Here is a 17445-nt window from a genome sequence, read left to right as displayed (position 1 = left end):
CTCACGTAGTGAAATATGGAATTACTTTGGATTTTTACCTGATGAGACTGGAAAACCTATTGATGACGGAAAACCAATCTGCCGTGAATGCCGTCAATCAGAACCATGCTGCCCTAACTAGTGCCCAAATCCACACAGTTAACCCTGCCCCCAGCAAGTCGCAGCCCACCATCGACAGCTTCTTTGAGAAATCCAAGAAATTCAATTCTTAATGCGGTTTTAATATTTCGTACACTGAGAAGAGTTTCAATTTGCATGACTTCATTATTGTACAGATGGAGTACATGCATGACACATTTTAATTAGTTGCTTCATGACTGTTCTTGAGTTTTTCAAAGAGCCAGTTATTCATTCTCATTAAAAAAAATATTCTGAGTACAATTTGGTCTGTTTTCATTTATATCTTAGTATGTCTGACATTTTGCTTCATTTTGTAGATCTGAATTTTGAATTAATACAATATGGCATGGTATGGCGATACTACTTGGTATCGTGATACTTCAGCTGGTATAGTATCGTAACATTTGTTTATGGTATCGTGACAACCCTACACTAAACATTTTACACACAGCATGCATTTAAAATTTTAATATTATTAGTTATTGTTATCTGCCTCAGTGTTTACAGAACCACACCAAAGCCATGACACAAACCAAACTATAAGAAATCTGAGCCGTCGCACCATAATAAGGACAATGAGGCCACTGTGTGCACTTCATCAGAGTTATTTAGAGCCGTGCAAAGAAACTTAGGAGCTCGGAGAAGCCATGAGCAAAACTAATAAATAATGCATGTCTCACCTGCTGTGGGAGTTCACTGATGAGGTATTGTGCAAACTTCTGGAGTTGATCCCGCTGTAATCTGGACAGGGACTCTGACACAGGTGCTCGAAGACACACTGCAGAAGCCTATAAACAAACACATGCCAAGAGTCACTGATACTTGAGGTTGACATTGACTGACATACATAACTGAAATCAAGCTTCACTGCTTTAACTCCCACTCACTAGTGCAAACTAAACCAGGAGCAAGCTGCTCATTAGCAAACACTCTGTGCATTTTTAATGCGTCTGGAGGCTTTGATGCCTTCAGGTGGCTGTCCCAGTGTGCCGTCACCTGGTACTCTCCTCCAGCATGAGCAGAAAACCCCTCATTTGCAAATGGCCCATACATAATATATGAGCTCCAGATAGACACGCTTTGAGCCGATCAGAGCTAATTCTCTCTTTAGCTCATAGTGAGGTTATTAAAGAGAATGCGGAGCATCCCGTGGGGGCAGCATTGTGAGCTACTGGAGTGAAATGTGTTGGCCGTGTCTGGGAGATGGAGGATGGGGAGGAGAGCATGGTGGATGAAGGACGGAACTGGAGAACTGCACTGAGGAGGATAAGGAGGACGGAAACGTTTAGGATTCCTGGACAACACCCCAGTACGGCTGAGTGCAGGATTAGCCATATGGCTGAGAGTCTAACTCTATGAGAAACCACATACTTCATACTTTAGCCAGGGACGGCTAAACGGACCGCGATCACACTAGTCAAATGAACCGGGCATTGGGGGCCAAACGGACTGAGTTTAGGGAGCAGGGTTAAGATTGCCTAGTGTGAGTATACACATACTCTCCCGCACACATGAGTCTCTACCCGCCCATCAAGTGTTGTCCCTCAATGCACTCTGTTGGGTCCCGCGGTCCTGTTTTGGGTACTGCAGGTCTCTACTCGGAAGCCACCTGTTATAATGTTATGAACGAGGCTCTGGACTCCTGCTCTTCTATAACAAACTATAAAATAATTTTCTATAAAAATGTTAATGCTCTGGCAGTAACTTTGGTTTTATATTTAATTTGATTAATGTTATAAGTAGGGCTGTGACAGTCGCTGTGACGGTCGCCGTGACAACCGCGTCACCTGCCACCGGCGGTAGTGCACGTGACGTCACGCACTCTAGGCACACTTGTTTTGTAAACAGTAATAGTAATAGTTGCCAATTGTTTTATTTAGACTATAAGTCTACGGTAATTTACAAATTACATCAAACGCCATACACAGAGTTTCCTTAAGATTGGCAGGTTTGAGCGCAGGAAAATACAGTTTATGCATTCAGCAAATTGATTTTGTGTTGGGCGATGGACCTTGTTGGGAAACCAAGTAATACATCGCTGATCTGGTGCCATCTCCATTGAATAAATTATATAATTAATATTAATTATACATGTAAATCAACACCGCGCCACCGGCGGTAGTTGATCCATTACCACCGCAGTGGTAAAAATATGCCACCGTCACAGCCCTAGTTATAAGTTGAGATTTACAATAAATATTTTAACTGCTACTATGTAAAAAGAACACTGCTGTAAAAAGGCACCTTATTTGTTTAAATTGTTTGAAAAAAACAATTGTTATTGCACTTTTGTTCATATAGCAGTACTTTTTTATGAAAAATTACGCAATACACTACTTTTGAATTCATTATTGAATTTTGTGCATAATGGCAAAGCAAAACGTTTTTAAACATCTTTGTAAATTTATTGTAATACAAATGATTCCACTGGATAAGTAATCATACCCTTATCTGGGACAGCTGAAATTTAGCTCAGGAGCATTCATATTGCTTGTAGATGTTGCTACACTTTGAGTGAAGTTAACCTGTGGCAAATTCAATTGAATGGACATGATTTGGAAAGGTACATTCGTCTTAATAAAAGGTCTAACAGCTGAAAATGCATATCAGAGCAAAAAAAAAGAAAAAAAAAAAGAAAAGAAAAAAAAAACCTGCCTGTAGAGCTCAGAAACAGGATTGCATCAAGCCACGCATCTGGGGAAGAGTTTAGAAAAAATTCTGCTGCACTGAAGGGTCACAGAAGCATGTAGTCTCTGTTACCCTTAATGGAAGAAGTTTGAAACAACCAGGACTCTTCCTAGAGCTGGCCAAACTGAGCAACTGATGGAGAAGGGCCTCGTCTAGACTGATGACAATGAACCTAATGGTCACTCTAGTTGAGCTCCATGATCATATGTGGAGATGGGAGAAACCTACAGAAGGACAAACATCACTGTAACACTCCACCAATCTGGGCTTTATGGCAGTGTGGCAAGAGTCAATCCTCTCTTCAGTTAAGACACAGGAAAACACACATGGAATTTACAAATAAACACCTAAAGGACCCTCAGACTCTGAGAAACAAGATTCTCTGGTCTGATGAACCTCAATTCCAAGCATCATGTTTGAAGGAAACCAGCTCTGCTCATCACCTGCAGAGTAGCATCCCAAAAGTAAAGTGTGCTGGTAGCAGCATCATGCTGTGGGGCTGTTTTTCAGCGGCAGGGACTGAGGGACTCAGAGTAGAAGGAACGCTCAGTGCAGCAAAATATTGAGATAGCTGATAGCCTTAATGGAAACCTAGTCCAGAGCATTCAGAACCTCAGACTGGGCAGAAGGTTCATCTTCCAAGAGGACAGTGACCCTAAGCACACAGCAAGAGTGGCTTATAGTCAACTCTGTGAATATCCTTGAGAGCCTCAGCCAGAGCCTGGGATTGAATCCAGTCAAAAATTTCTGGAAAAACCTGAAAATGTGCATCTGGCCTCATCCAACCTGACAGAGTATGAGAGGTGAAGAGATGAGGAGAAGAAGAATGGCAGATAATTTCTAAATGATGCTGTGCAAAGCTTGACGCATCACACCCAAAAAGACTTGAGGTTGTAAAGGTGCTTCAGCTATGTACTGAGTTAAGGGTATGAATACTTATGCAATTAACTTTTTTCAGTTTTATATATATATATATATTATATATATATATATATATATATATATATATATATATATATATATATATATATATATATATATATATATATAAGAAAATTTAAGAAGTTGTGACAATTCTGTTTTTGCTTTGTAATTTCGGTGAATGGAGTGTAGACTGATGTGGGGAAAAAAGTAATCCAAAGCAGTATAACATAAGGCTGCATCATAACAAAACGTGAAGAAAAAAGGCACCGTATATATTAAGTGAAAAATATTAAGCATTTCTTCAATTTATCATATCTGTACTTCAATATTTTTTTTTCTAAACAGCCTTAAAGCAAAATGAAAATCTCTTGGAATACCCAGTTTGAAAACCTCCTATGATCATTATGACAGTGTTCATCCCGACAAAATGTGGGCACTGCGATATTGCAAATGGTTTTAGGTTTGGGTTCTTGCAATATTTGAAAATTCAAGTAAACGGCAAATATGAAAAGTGCCACAAAAAAAAAAAAAAAAAAAAAAAATACATGCATTAAAGCAATTCATTAAAACTAGCTCAAAGACAACATTCCAGCAAAAGGTTGCCCTGTAATTACTCTGGTGGTGACTATTCCAAAACAGTTTAGGGGACATTATGTTCATTTTGGTCAAGATTAGGACCATTAATAATGTTTATAACACGGTTAAAACTAAGAATGTTTTTAATGCAAGCTGCAACCAGTTTTTACCAGCACAATTAGGATGGTGGGATGTATTGATGCAAGTTTAGCTGTGAGGACAAACTGACAGCTCACCAGACATGAAAAAAATAAAAAAACCACACAAGCCCACTCAAATAGTTAAAGGGCACAGCGATGATAAAGAACGAGAGGCCTAATGACTGACACGCACAGTTTATCACCGGTATATGCCCCTCTTGCTACTAAATATATAATATCATAATCCAATAGTATGTCTGTTTGAGTTTAATGGCAGGTATCTTTCTTTTTGTCTTGTTGTACTAAAGATTTAGAAAAAGCAGGAATGCACAATACTTTATGGCACTCTTGATGATACTGTTGAGTAGGTGGGCTAAATGTCAAACTTGAAGCATTTGAACTTCAGGCTTTGATGTGAGGAAATGATAGGTAACCTCCTTAGACACCAGCCTCAACGCACAAAGCAGCAAATGAAGAAATGCTATAGCAAAATTAAATCTTAATGTCAGTGTTTTACTGCAATTACTGTGTGTCTGATAAAGGTCTCATAGCATAGCAGATCTAAGTATATACTGTTTATACAACTCACAATAGCAGAATACACACTTAAGCTGTTTGCAACAAACAGGACTGCACAATAAGTGTAATTGCATTAAAGTCATACATTCTCAAAGCTATTTGCCAAGAGACACCTATCCTACAAATACAGGCAAGTATCATATTGCAGACACTACCTAAAGAGTCTTATTCTGCTAATTCTCTCCTTTCTCAAATTTATAACACCATTTACAAATTCAGTGGATTTCTAGCATTATTTACAAGAAACCAAACAGGAGAGCTGTGTATTTGTTATTTACAACCAAACTAAACATGCAAGAAAAAGTTTATGCAAAATAAGTTTGTTATAATTTCCCCCAACGGCAGCAAACAGAAGAAAAAGCCCACATGCAAATGCTAAACGCCACCCACGGCCCGGGCCGCCGGGTCTATCTGACTGTGGCAGGGCCTCCTACGGCGGGGTGGGATATCACAGCAGTGCAGATCCTTCCCTCCACCCTCCTGACTCCACAGGGAGGCATCAAACCTAATCAAAAGCTTCTCAGTGCTCTCACGCCCACGGTCACTCCGAAAAGATAGAAACCTAGAGACAGATCGTGCATGTGCTGTATGTGAAATCCTCCCCACAGATATGTCCATCTGAACCAGGCCATTGTGCACATTAAAATGCATGTGTACATTGTGTTCTGAGACACAGAGAACTTTTGCCTTAAGTAATTGGTTTTTGTTAATGCATTAATTTTTTTAACCTTCAGGGAAGATTTTCAACTACGCTATAAACAGATCTGCGGTGTGAGTTCATGAACAGGCATATTAAAATATGCTTTTCTATTTTAAGCTCTGTATTTTACCACATTCAAAATTCCAGCCTCGTTGTAAAGGTATTTTGCAGCATTGGCAGATTGTTTACTTCAAAGGAAATATAAGTAAAAATGCAACAGAAACACCAGAAAAACAATAGACAAAACGTGTGATAGGACAATTACTTTCATGACACTTATTAAAATTACATTTTATTTTATAAAATAAATAAACCAAATAAAATAATTTTACATTATATTACATTAACAAAAAAATAAAACACTTGAAGTCAATTTAATGCTGCATTTAACGATATGAAATGTATGTGTGTAATACATGTAATGTTCATCTAAAATCTCTTACATTGTGAATTCTGAAGAGGCAGAGGGCCACAACGTGGGCACACCATTTGGCTCCTGCTCCACAAGTGCAGCTGCAGGAAGTGATGCGGCAGCGGTCAAACATTACAGCCACATTGTAGGCTCCTTTTGATTGGCCGGCCTGGGGCGACACTACTGTGGCACTGAGGTGGAAGCCTGTTTGAGAAAGCAAAACGCTATCAGTCTGTGATAACACATTTCGACTCAAAAAACTAGTTCATATTCTCCTTTAACTCTGGACAAAAATGTTTGTGAAATACAGCAATGAAACTTTGCCTTCGTTGTTGGACTGATTATTCTGAAAACAGGCCATTTATAATTCTTTTTTTTTTTTTTTTTTTTTTTTTTTTGCATTCTATATAAAACAAGCAAAAATAAGAGCACACATTATGAAATTTGTGCCCAATGCAAGGAGGTTTTGGGGAAAAATTGGGAAAGGTTAATGTTTAAAAGTCTGAGGGAGTTTGTTGATTGTAAGGCTGAATGATATAACAGCAATTGCACTGTACACAGACCATACAGGAAATGAAAGACATCTGAGATGGAGAGAGAGAAAGAAAGACTCCAAATGTGTGTGTGGAGAGTTGAGTGCAGGGGGTTGGCCAAAAGCTTTTACCACTGGACAGCGGCCAGTGCTCCTCTGGCCAGTAAGAGCAGAGGTGGGGGTGGTGGGTAGTTTCAGCTTATAGCTCCTGTTCCAAATTCAACAGGCCTCCTCAAGCCAACTCTACTACACCGCCTCTTTTTTTTTCCTTTCAGTCTACCTGTTAGTGCCAAAAAGCACCCTTCTATTCCTTTATTCCTGACCCACATTCTCCTGTCAGCTGTCCCGGCTAAAACAAAAGGCCCAAAGAATTTAATAATCAATCTTGATTTAAAAAAAATAAAAAAAGACTTTGTATAAAACAGTGTCTTTCTTTAATTTAGTGAATCACTGCCTGAGCCAATAAGCACATCATGACTGCAAATGTCACTTGGTTGTCATCAGTAACACATCATGAAAGAATATAATACTGGGTTGCATTTACAGTGATGTAAAATACATCACTGAAAACTCTCACTAAACTGATCATTTACCTCACATGCACCATGAACAATTAAGTGACTGAATGGGTCTATCTGACTCATATCCCAGCAGGCAATGCAGCAATTCTGTTGAACAGACCAATAAGCCTGCAGCAGCAACCAGGCAGTTTGGGCAGGTTGTGTAAAGGCTGATCCTTGGAGATTTAGCATTGTATTCTCAATATGAGGTTAAACAAAGAGCAAAGGGAAGAGTTTTGGAAGCACTTCCCTTTTAGGTGCAGCCCTTCTGTGTCAAGCCGTTCTGGCTCCACTCTGGTGAAATGAGTGAGAACGTCTGATTTGGCCTTGACAGGCAGTTGGGAGGTCAGTGCGGTGAGTGGTCACTGATTGGCCAGGGCAGTTAGAGGAGGATTTCTTTTTTCTGGCTTTGAGGAAATTTTCAGTGTCATATAATTGACCATAACCCCCCCCCCCATTTGCTAGCATACAGTAAACAGAAAGTGTTGAGCGAGACGCATAATTCAGAGGAACCAGGCACTTAAGAGTGTTCAAAATGCAACCAAAACATGAAGCGTGCTTCCGAAAAACAAGCTAGTTAGATGTTTACCTTCTCATAAGGCAAGCTGATTAAACAGCAAAATCACTATTATTTTTAGAACTACTGACACATCTTTCCCTGAAGCATCTTGACTCATTTAATAACTCACTGCTAACCTTGAGCAAAAAAAAAATAACATTTTATATTTGACAAATTTAAAAAATTACTCGGATATGCAAAATTCTACATCAATGGATATATCCAGACAGCAATATGAACAATATATTGTCAATAATATAGAATGCAATTTCTTTTGTATGTCTCATTTATGAACATACAAAAAAATGCAGATCAAATATATGCACATCATCTATACCTACCGATATACACTTCCATTTAAAAGTTTGGGTTCAGTGCTTTTTTTGTTATTTGAATAAATTCATCAAGGATACATTCAATTGATCAAAAGTGACAGTAAATACATTAATAATGTTACAAAAGATTTATATTTCAAATAAATGCTGTTTTTTTTATTAAGAAAAGAAACAACAGTTTTTAACACTGATACTGATAAGAAATGTTTCTTGAGCAGCAAATTAGCATGTTAGAATTATTCTGTCTGACAAATCATGTGATACTGAAGACTGGAGTAATGAAGCTGAATATTTAACTTTTTTTAATCACAAAAAAAAAACAAACATTCAATTTCAATATGCGTTATATAAATCGAAAAAGGTTATTTTAAAATTGTAATATTTTACAATGTTACTGTTTTTAATGTATTTTTGATCAGTAAAAACACAGCCTTGTTGAACATGAGACTTCTTTCAAAAATATTTCTTAAAAAACGTTTTGAATTGACAGAGTTTAAGGTTATGTTTTATCCTTTTGTCTACACTCTATGGGCCATTTCAATACTCTGTGAACAAGCATGAAGGCAGACCCCTGGAGGGTGTGAGTGTGTGTGCAGGACAGGTCAGGCTTGGGCCAGCTGCATCATGATTTCCCTCTTCTGCTGTACGGCCCACTGCCTCAAACAACAGCATTCATTCACAGCCTGAGCTCAAATCACTCACATACACTTATGTACCATGCCTCTGGTTTTCTCTCAGGGCATATGAAGACATGGCACTTAACATGTACAGAGTGCATCAGAGCCAAAGACCTGCACCTCAGGGCTGAAATGACTCTTAACTCAAGGGAGGCTTATTCTGAATGCTATTTTAAGATCTGCATCCTATAAAACTATTTTAAGATTCATGTCGAAAGTGCTTAATACAGCAAAGCAACTTTCAGAAGCTTTTGCTCAAAAACAGAGCACTTGTGGCATGGTAAATGTGGGATGTCTTTGATTTCTCACCTATCTGCAGAGGGTCTTTCACAGCTCTTACTCTATAGAGCTGTTCACCACGCTGGAACTCATCAGGGCTGCCGTTGGCCAAACAGGAGTACAATCTGCAAGGACAGAGAGAAGAAGGATATTAAGCAAAGCATTCAACAGGTCACCCTGTCATACTCTTAATCTTAAAGGGCATTCTGGTAACTCGCTGGTTAATCAGATTAATCGTAAAGGTAATCACAAGCATTTAAAAGCAAGCCTTGGTTTTGATGGTTTTACATCTAAATCTTCACATTCATTCTTGAATCATTTGAAGTTAACATGTGTCTTTTCTTCTCCCCCTGCTTCACCACCCCTTCTTTGCAATTTCTGTAGTGCATTAGTTTTTAATATTTCTCATGGGGAGTTAAACCTCTTTTTTGGCTCATTTTATCTGTAAAAGAAAACATGCCTAATAATTCTGCACACCTGAATTTAAGGAGTTTTTAACTTCACTTATAAATGATTAAATACAAAATTAGTAGTTATTAAGATTGATGTGGTTTGGAATTGGTAAAATGTGGTTGGGAAAAAAAAAAGATCATCAGAATATCAATGTGCCTAATAATTATGCACGCGGTGTATTAGCTATTACAAAACTTTCACCTGATGTCCTCCTCATTTTCTGGGAAGCTCCAGTAGGCAATCCGCAATTGCAGCTGCTCAGGAACGGGAGGATAGACCTTTTCCACCACCTCAAATGGAATATGGAATGCCACCTGCTTGGCCGACAGCTCCACCAGAGGGATGACTTGTCCATCTAAGAAAAGAAGTGATATGAGTTACTGTTTTTGTTACAGGCAAACTACATTCTCAAAGACTGAAACTAATGGCATCAATGGATATTCAGCAGCAATCTGAAGATGTGTTTACATCAAGAAAAATATCTAGTGCAAAAGTTCTGTGTGACAAATACTTTCATTTAAATGAATGGCTATCAAAGTTAGGGCTGGGAACCGAACACGGTTCTGGTTCTTTTTTGAAAAGAACCAGAACCGTGAGCAATTTCTAAGTTTCGGTTCCAATAACAGTTTTTGTGCGACACGTGACCAAGGGCTGTGAGCAGCCTTGTGCTGGTGTTCTGATGATTTGGAGTTTCCCTTAAAGGATGTCTCAAACCAAATAACAGAAACGCCGCCCTGCCTCTTTAAATACTGAGCACACGGTTTCTAATAACGCGCACTCCACAGACGCGCGTGCCGCGTCATGTCTTTAACTGCCGAACACGTTTCCCCATAACTGTACATGCACTCGCGCCTTTGATAACTGTGCACATCGTTTTGTCTGACTATACACATACCGGCAGAGCGCAGCACCTGCCGCCACTAAATTACATTATATTTGTCCCATATTGTCATTAATATACATACAGACTTCACCTTGGACCACTAAATAAATAGACTGCTATTGTTATGCAAGTATGAGGGTTATGAGTGATAAACAAAGTGATAGAAAATATTTATTTTCATGCATTTTAAATGTTTAAAAATGTGGAAACCACTCATTGCATCACATCATCTCCTGACTGCATTGTTATTTGTAAAATAGGGGCTTTATGGAGTGTGTGTATACATGGTTATAAGTATAACAGTTTATATTTCATTAATTTAGGGAAATGAACAAGTGTCTTAGTCCTCAAAGGACTATTTGGCCGACCAGCTTATTCCTGCTTGAAAAGCAAAAAATGTTATTGATAGTATAAAAAAAACATCAACTTTGAAGCACATGCTGATTGATGGACTAGCATTACTCAACATTACTTACTACCTTCCAGCAACACTACATTCAATGAAGGTAAAATAGTAAAAAAACATAATAATAGTTCATTTAAATGGAATCGGAACCGGAAAATTTGTATACTGTAATATATATGTTGAATTTTGACATTGCCAACCTTTAAATTAAGTTGACAGTAAATAATAAACAGTATTAAGCACCGAGTAGTTGAGTATTGTGCATTTTTCCTTACCGCAATTTTTTTTTTTTTATAGTTGTTTAATGATTTTAATGAAAGACACTAAAAATAGCCATGCAGTAAATGTGACATTTACTTTTAAGGAGAGGTGATCTTATCTCTTTTCCATTGCACTGCAAAGAAAACTGCCTAACCAATAAGATTTCTGCTTTTGTACTGTAAAAAAAAAGACTTTTAGATTACGTTTTACAAGAAAATAGTCTTTCAGTATTTCTTCTTTAAAATTTGAAGTTTAATTCAGTGTTACTTGCCATTTCTTTGTAATTATTTGTGAAATATACCAGAAATGTATTTCAGTGAAAATCCTACACCAATTTTTTTTTTTTTAATTATGACTTGGTGGCACTCAAAAACTGACTATTTTACCAAGCAACAGTGAATAAGACAATAAGTCCAGAACCAGACCGAATCAACCAAATTTTCATGCTGGTGTGAACAGGCCTTGATCAGTAGGGTGATAAAATCACTACTTTCCGGTCACAGCCACTCCACATCAAACAAACAAAAATACTTGGCATTACAGGCAAATAGCTGAACAATAGTTACATAGATGGGTGCATTTCAAACGTCTCATTTTGAAACAGAGGGAACAAAACTGAGAAGTGAGGTTCAAGACCTCAGGCAACCCATTTTGTTGTAAACCAGACTGCTCATATACACTCAAGGCTAAACACAAAGAAAACAGGACAGCTGCCAACAGAGACTAAATGCTGTCCACTGAGAGAGGTGGGGTGGGGGTGGGGTTCAAGTATCCTGCAGGGTCCTGGATTCAAGTCACCAATTTCCTCCAGACAACGATAAGAGTGGCCAGGCTGTAAGAATGAAAAACACTCAGACTAAAAGACACTCCTTCAAGAGCAACTGAATATTTGTGCCTACAGCCTAAAGTTAACCCAGGCACAGGTTTCAGTGGCAGTGCATATAATGAAACTTAATTTTCTACATTGAGCCGCAGGGCTGTAGTGACATACTTATCTCATTAGATATTATTAAGATCCATCTGAAATGAACACCAACATCAGGAGGTCATTGTAATAACCGAGCTTTAGGCAATGGGACTGTAATCCACTGCACTCGGTCACCTTAGAGCTGAATCTCACATTACATTCAGGCAGACACTGCATTGATACACTGTCACTACAACACTATGGAGATCTCACATGAAACCATGATACATTTTTCCACACATTATGACCACAATGCATGTCGTGCTTACTACAAACTTTAGACCTGACTAATTGAGTATAATAGCACAGCCTTAAGTGTCTTAGTGTTTTTATTAAGTAGTTACTACTATATAATAAACTATTAAGGACATACACTTGAAGGTCCCAAATTAAATTGCAATTGCAAATTCCAAGTGCATTTAGTTTTTAGCTTTGTAAAGATAATTTGTAATTACCTTATTAATCAATTAAATACACTGACTCATTCAAGTACAAATCAAGTGACTGTCTTTATGGGCTTGTCCTAATATCAATATTTGTGGTCTTGGTCACTTAAGAGCATGTGCATAGGACAGGAAGTGCATGTTCGAGACTGTCCTTGGACTGACACAATGTCTTTAACACATACTAAATTCCACACTCTAGAATCATTCATTCAACAGAGTCATTCACACGCTGATTCATTCAGGAATTAAACAACTGACTGTGAGCAAGTTACCAAATCTTACTCATTTGTTCAAGAACACTGATTAATTCAGGAATGAAAAATCAGTTCGTTGCTTGAAGATGCTCAGTGTTTTTCCTGCACTGACATTTGGAACTTTTTTTATTTGCGAAACAAAAGCAAGAACTTACAGTATTGTGCAAGTTACTCAATAGAAACTATTGAACCTACCACTAAACAAGCTCCTAAATTTGAAGATTCTTTTAAAACACACCATACATATTAATCCTTTTGAAATACAATCAGCAGAGCTGTCCATTTACACAAAGTGTGACCATTCTACTAAAAATTAGTCAAGTTGTGCATTGTTTTATCTAGGGTTAAATCAGACACCCTTAACCATAAAGGTCAACTGTCAAGTACTGTCAAAAGAATTAACTTTCACAAAAAAGTATGCCAACATGCCATTTAACATTTTACCATACTGTTATCAATCTACCTCCAACCTGGTATTTAAGCTGTCATGCAAAGCATTAAAATAAGTGTCATGATCAAATAGTAGATGCAAACCACACCATTTCCAGACACCCACGTAATCTAAAACCAACCGCCAAAAGATGAGACGCTACTACTTTGGAGACGAATTACCCAGACCACAAGCAGATGCAAGAGTACATTATAGACAGCCAGTGGGAGTCATAGAGACAACGACTTCACAGGGGACAGGTGACTCATTAAAGATGCTGCCAACAAACAGCTGCTCAGCAACAAGATGTGTAGAAGTGTGAGTGAGATCCCAATGAATCAGGTGGCACACTCATAGCCAGTTCTGTCTGACTAAACCATGGTGACCAACAGAAGAAGAGTTAACACAGGCTGCGAGACAGCTTTGTCTTTTTTGAGGCTGTGAATACGTGAGACAGTCTCTCATGAGCGGTCTGCTGTCCCACTGCTCCAAACTCTACCGCCCGCTACCCAACAACCAGAGAACAAAGACAGCCGGCTCACAGAGTGCTATATAAACAGCCACGTCTGAGCGATCGTGTTCCCTCAGTTCCAGCGCCAAGAAAACGGGCACGTGAAATACCCCTGATTTACTTTCAGAACTGATTCGGACAAAAACCAGGGGGATTTGGTGTCTCAAACTGGGCTATGCAAGATCAGCAGCATTATGCAGATTGATCAAATAGGGCTTTTTTTGTTTAACCACAATCCTCTGCTCTGAGGCAGTGACCTGCACAAGACAAAGCTCTTTTTACAGCCCTCTGCTGCTTAACTCCACCCAACCCCCCACAACACTCACTCGCTCTCAATCTAAACACCACATAAGGCCTCCCTTTCCAAACTCCCTTAACTCATCCAACAAATGCTACACACTCTGCTCACGGATCTGCAGCCGCACAGATCTCTGTCTTCACCACTGACAACCCTCTCCACACATGCACAGCACGGGGCTTTTGGTGGGCCGGAGTTTCGGCAGTTTAAAGAACTTGCAGTAATATGGAGTGACTGACCAAAGCTGTTTCAAACATCATTTTAACACATCACAGTTGCGCTGCAATATCCAAGTTCTAGACTTACAGCTTATAAAGGAATAAAACACAAGGATACTGCAAAATAATATTTTCATAGAGAGAAATTTAAGTTAAAAATGAACTAAAAAAAGTAAGTTATTTTTGAACAATGTTGAGGTTAAAACAACATTGGATCCCACTGACATTCATGATTTTGCTATCTCACTTACTTTTAAAGCAACTTCTGCATTATTCTGCTATTAGTTAATGGATGTCGTGCATTTTAAAGAAACCCTTTACCTTAACTCATATTTCACAAATAAATCATCATTATGTCTGTAACAGTCTATATGGACTCACTTTTGACAGATGCAAACCAATTTGCTGTTGTACTACAGGTTTTTAAGGAAGTGATCTGCTGTTTTTTTAGTTGCCATCACATCCTAGAGGCATTTTATACCATTGAACCTTATAGTGAATAGTACAAATATATGTATTTTAATAAGTTGCACATAAATTATATATTATAATAATGAAATGTATTACTTGTGTCCCCACTAATGCAACTTGTACCAAAACAACTCAACCTATATCTCCAGTACAAGGTAACTCATTTGTCCACATAGGCCCACGTATGGAAGAACAGTTAAACTTGGTAGTTTTAAACATGCAGGTCACATGACATTGTTGCCCATAAGTTAAGAATACAACCTGAGGTCAAAGGTGCAGCCATGCCAAGGCACGGTGTGCTCACATTACAATGACAGCACATAAACCACTTCACAGCACATGAAGACAATTTTCCATTACCTTTAATCTTCACAGTGGGTGAATTTGGGCCGGCAGACTGTTTCCTCCATCCTCTCCAGTTCTGGCAGAGACTTTCCGCCTCTGATATGAACGAGCACAGGGAGTCCTCTTCAAAACGGTCCGAATCTTCAAAGGAGAACCTCTCGCCGTCTTCCCACTCAGCGAACATCAGTTCCATCACATCCGCTGTGTGGAGACCTGAAAGCTTCAACTGAACGTGCCTCTGCGCTTCTGTTGTTTTGAGAGAGTGACACTGGCTCAGGGGGAGGGGAAACTCACACTCAACCCAAACACTGTGTGAGGGGCCCTGCGAAGTCCCTCAAGAAAGTCTGTGTTTCTTGAAAAAATGTATTTAGGGTGTCAAATGGAGGATCTGCACATGACTGCGGTGCAGTTAAGTGAAGTTAATCCATGCTTTTAGAACTGCTGGAGACTCTCAGGGGTCTAGTTCTTCAGAAAAGTGACACAACCCATAGCTAAAATTTCATAACCTTATACACTTCTCACTTATTTAAACCTACGTAAGTGTTATCTTACATTGTCAAGTGTGGACTTACAAGACAAAAACACTCCAGAAATGTATCATCAGACATTTGTTGAGGTTTAAATCTCCTGAAATAAGATTTTGAAATCAATAAGCCCTTCTCCAGGAATCTGACTGCCCTTAAGTTTCCAAACTACATAGCAAGTTGTGTTAATCGACAGCAACTGTAGTGACTCGCTTAGTTAGTAAAGTTCAGGGCGTTTAAGCAAGCATAAGTTTTTTTCACTAAAATTTTCATTTAAAGCCCCTCTCCTCTGTTTGTCCCACAGCTGCTCTACGGTTAACAAAACAAGACAGCGCTGAAGAAAGACCAGCTCCCCGAGTACATCTAATAACCCTCCCCGGGTTTATTTCTCTTAAACAAGGCCATTTCACAATAGTAAACCTGTGTTAACCCAAAACAACTCCTGCACGGTTGTTTTTTATTTCGTTCGAGGTAGCTCTGCTAACTCCGAAAGGCTAGTCGGTTAGCCTGCTAGCTTTCCAGCTAGCCCGTAATCACAAACACTTAAAAAACTGTCAAAATAAGCGCTGACACGAGCTGTGCTTATGTCCGTACAATAAATACAGACGGAATAACGCTGTTTTTGGTGTTTTGGAGCAAAAGCCGTGGTCCCTAATCCGTGGTTTTGTCGATCCAAGTTGCTGGTTACCCAAAACAAATGACTCGCCAGTGCTTTTATCTCAGCATTGTGCCTCTATGTGGGTTTACAGGAAAATCAGACGACTAAAATGCCGATGTGACCCCTCGACCAGGACAAACGTCCATTCGGGGAAAACATAATTAATTGTTTTTAAGCCACCTCTAGCTGCCTCGTATGTGTCTTCTCCTTTGTGTGTAAAAGCTTGTCATCCGCTTGTCTTCATGTGTCACCGGCCGGTTCTTTTCTAGTCCTCCGTCGTTTCTAAGCAGCCAGCGCTCTCTGGATCCAAAATGTATTTTTAAGCCGACAATTTGGAGTCGAGATCCCCCTGTTCTCTCTGTCCTGTCCCCCTCCTCTCCTCTGCTCTGCTCTGCTCGGGGAAGATGAAGATGGCTCTCCAGCATCAGCTGATCCGCACTTCCGCTCGACATTAAAGCCAGACAAACACTAGTCTCTCGTTTCAGTGCATATTGTCTTGCATTACACATTATGTGGCAGTTATTTGTTCATGGATATGTAGGTCTGGCACTAAACCATTAACCATTTAGAATGCATTTCAATTGTTTGATTTACCGTAATACTTTAGAATCAACAGCTGAATATTGTGCAACAGATTGCCATGTATGTGTCGGACTGATTTGGGATATTACATTCAGATAGCCCACATTAATAACAATAAATGAATGCAATGTGGTGACTTGGATAAAGCTTCTTTGATCGCCAGAGTTTAAAATCCATAGTATAAATCAAATATTACACAAATTAACACTTTCATAAACACTTTCAAAACCAGACACCACTCCAGTGTACAAAACTTGTTTGTGTGTGTGTGTGTGTGTGTATTAATTTGGTGCCATCTAAATTAAAGGTTTATGTTTGATTGCATAATAGTACATAATAGTCATTTTTAACAAAATATTCCACAGAAGAATAATTAATAATTCTAAATCGGTTTATGGTCAAATAAATTACTGTTAAAATTAAGTCTAGAGGTGAAACTGTCATGATAAATTATACTATCACAATGGAAATGTAATAATTTATACTATATATATTTATATGTTTATATGCAAAAACAGAACAACAAAACAGTTACCTGTTTTTCAAAAGAACTCTTCATATAATGTCCATATTAAAGGACAGTCATAATATATTTGCAAAACTGATCCCCCCAAAGAAATTCCAAGTCATATAAATTCTATAAGTGAGAGAGAGAAA

The 17445-nt window shown here is 38.6% G+C and overlaps 1 protein-coding gene across 4 annotated transcripts in view; it reads right to left on the bottom strand.

Moving 5' to 3' along the window:
- zswim8 (zinc finger, SWIM-type containing 8) overlaps positions 1 to 16670 on the bottom strand; it is a 43710-nt gene extending 27040 nt beyond the window's left edge. For 2 of the 4 annotated variants that reach the window (XR_006156250.1, XM_042736751.1), the window contains exons 1-5: positions 15040 to 16670; positions 9736 to 9889; positions 9112 to 9206; positions 6171 to 6343; positions 801 to 908 (exon numbers count right to left, since the gene is read on the bottom strand). Coding sequence is in view for 3 of the 4 variants with exons in the window: in XM_042736751.1 (XP_042592685.1) it covers positions 801 to 908; positions 6171 to 6343; positions 9112 to 9206; positions 9736 to 9889; positions 15040 to 15217 (708 nt within the window). In the remaining variant the exon portion in view is untranslated. The remainder of the gene's footprint in view (positions 1 to 800; positions 909 to 6170; positions 6344 to 9111; positions 9207 to 9735; positions 9890 to 15039) is intronic. The other 2 variants (XM_042736748.1, XM_042736749.1) reach the window with 2 other exon arrangements.
- Positions 16671 to 17445: the final 775 nt, after the last annotated feature.

This window comes from Cyprinus carpio, chromosome B13 (genome assembly GCF_018340385.1).
Source record: "Cyprinus carpio isolate SPL01 chromosome B13, ASM1834038v1, whole genome shotgun sequence".
Classification (NCBI taxonomy): domain Eukaryota; kingdom Metazoa; phylum Chordata; class Actinopteri; order Cypriniformes; family Cyprinidae; genus Cyprinus; species Cyprinus carpio.
This window is presented reverse-complemented; position numbering and strand designations above follow the sequence as displayed.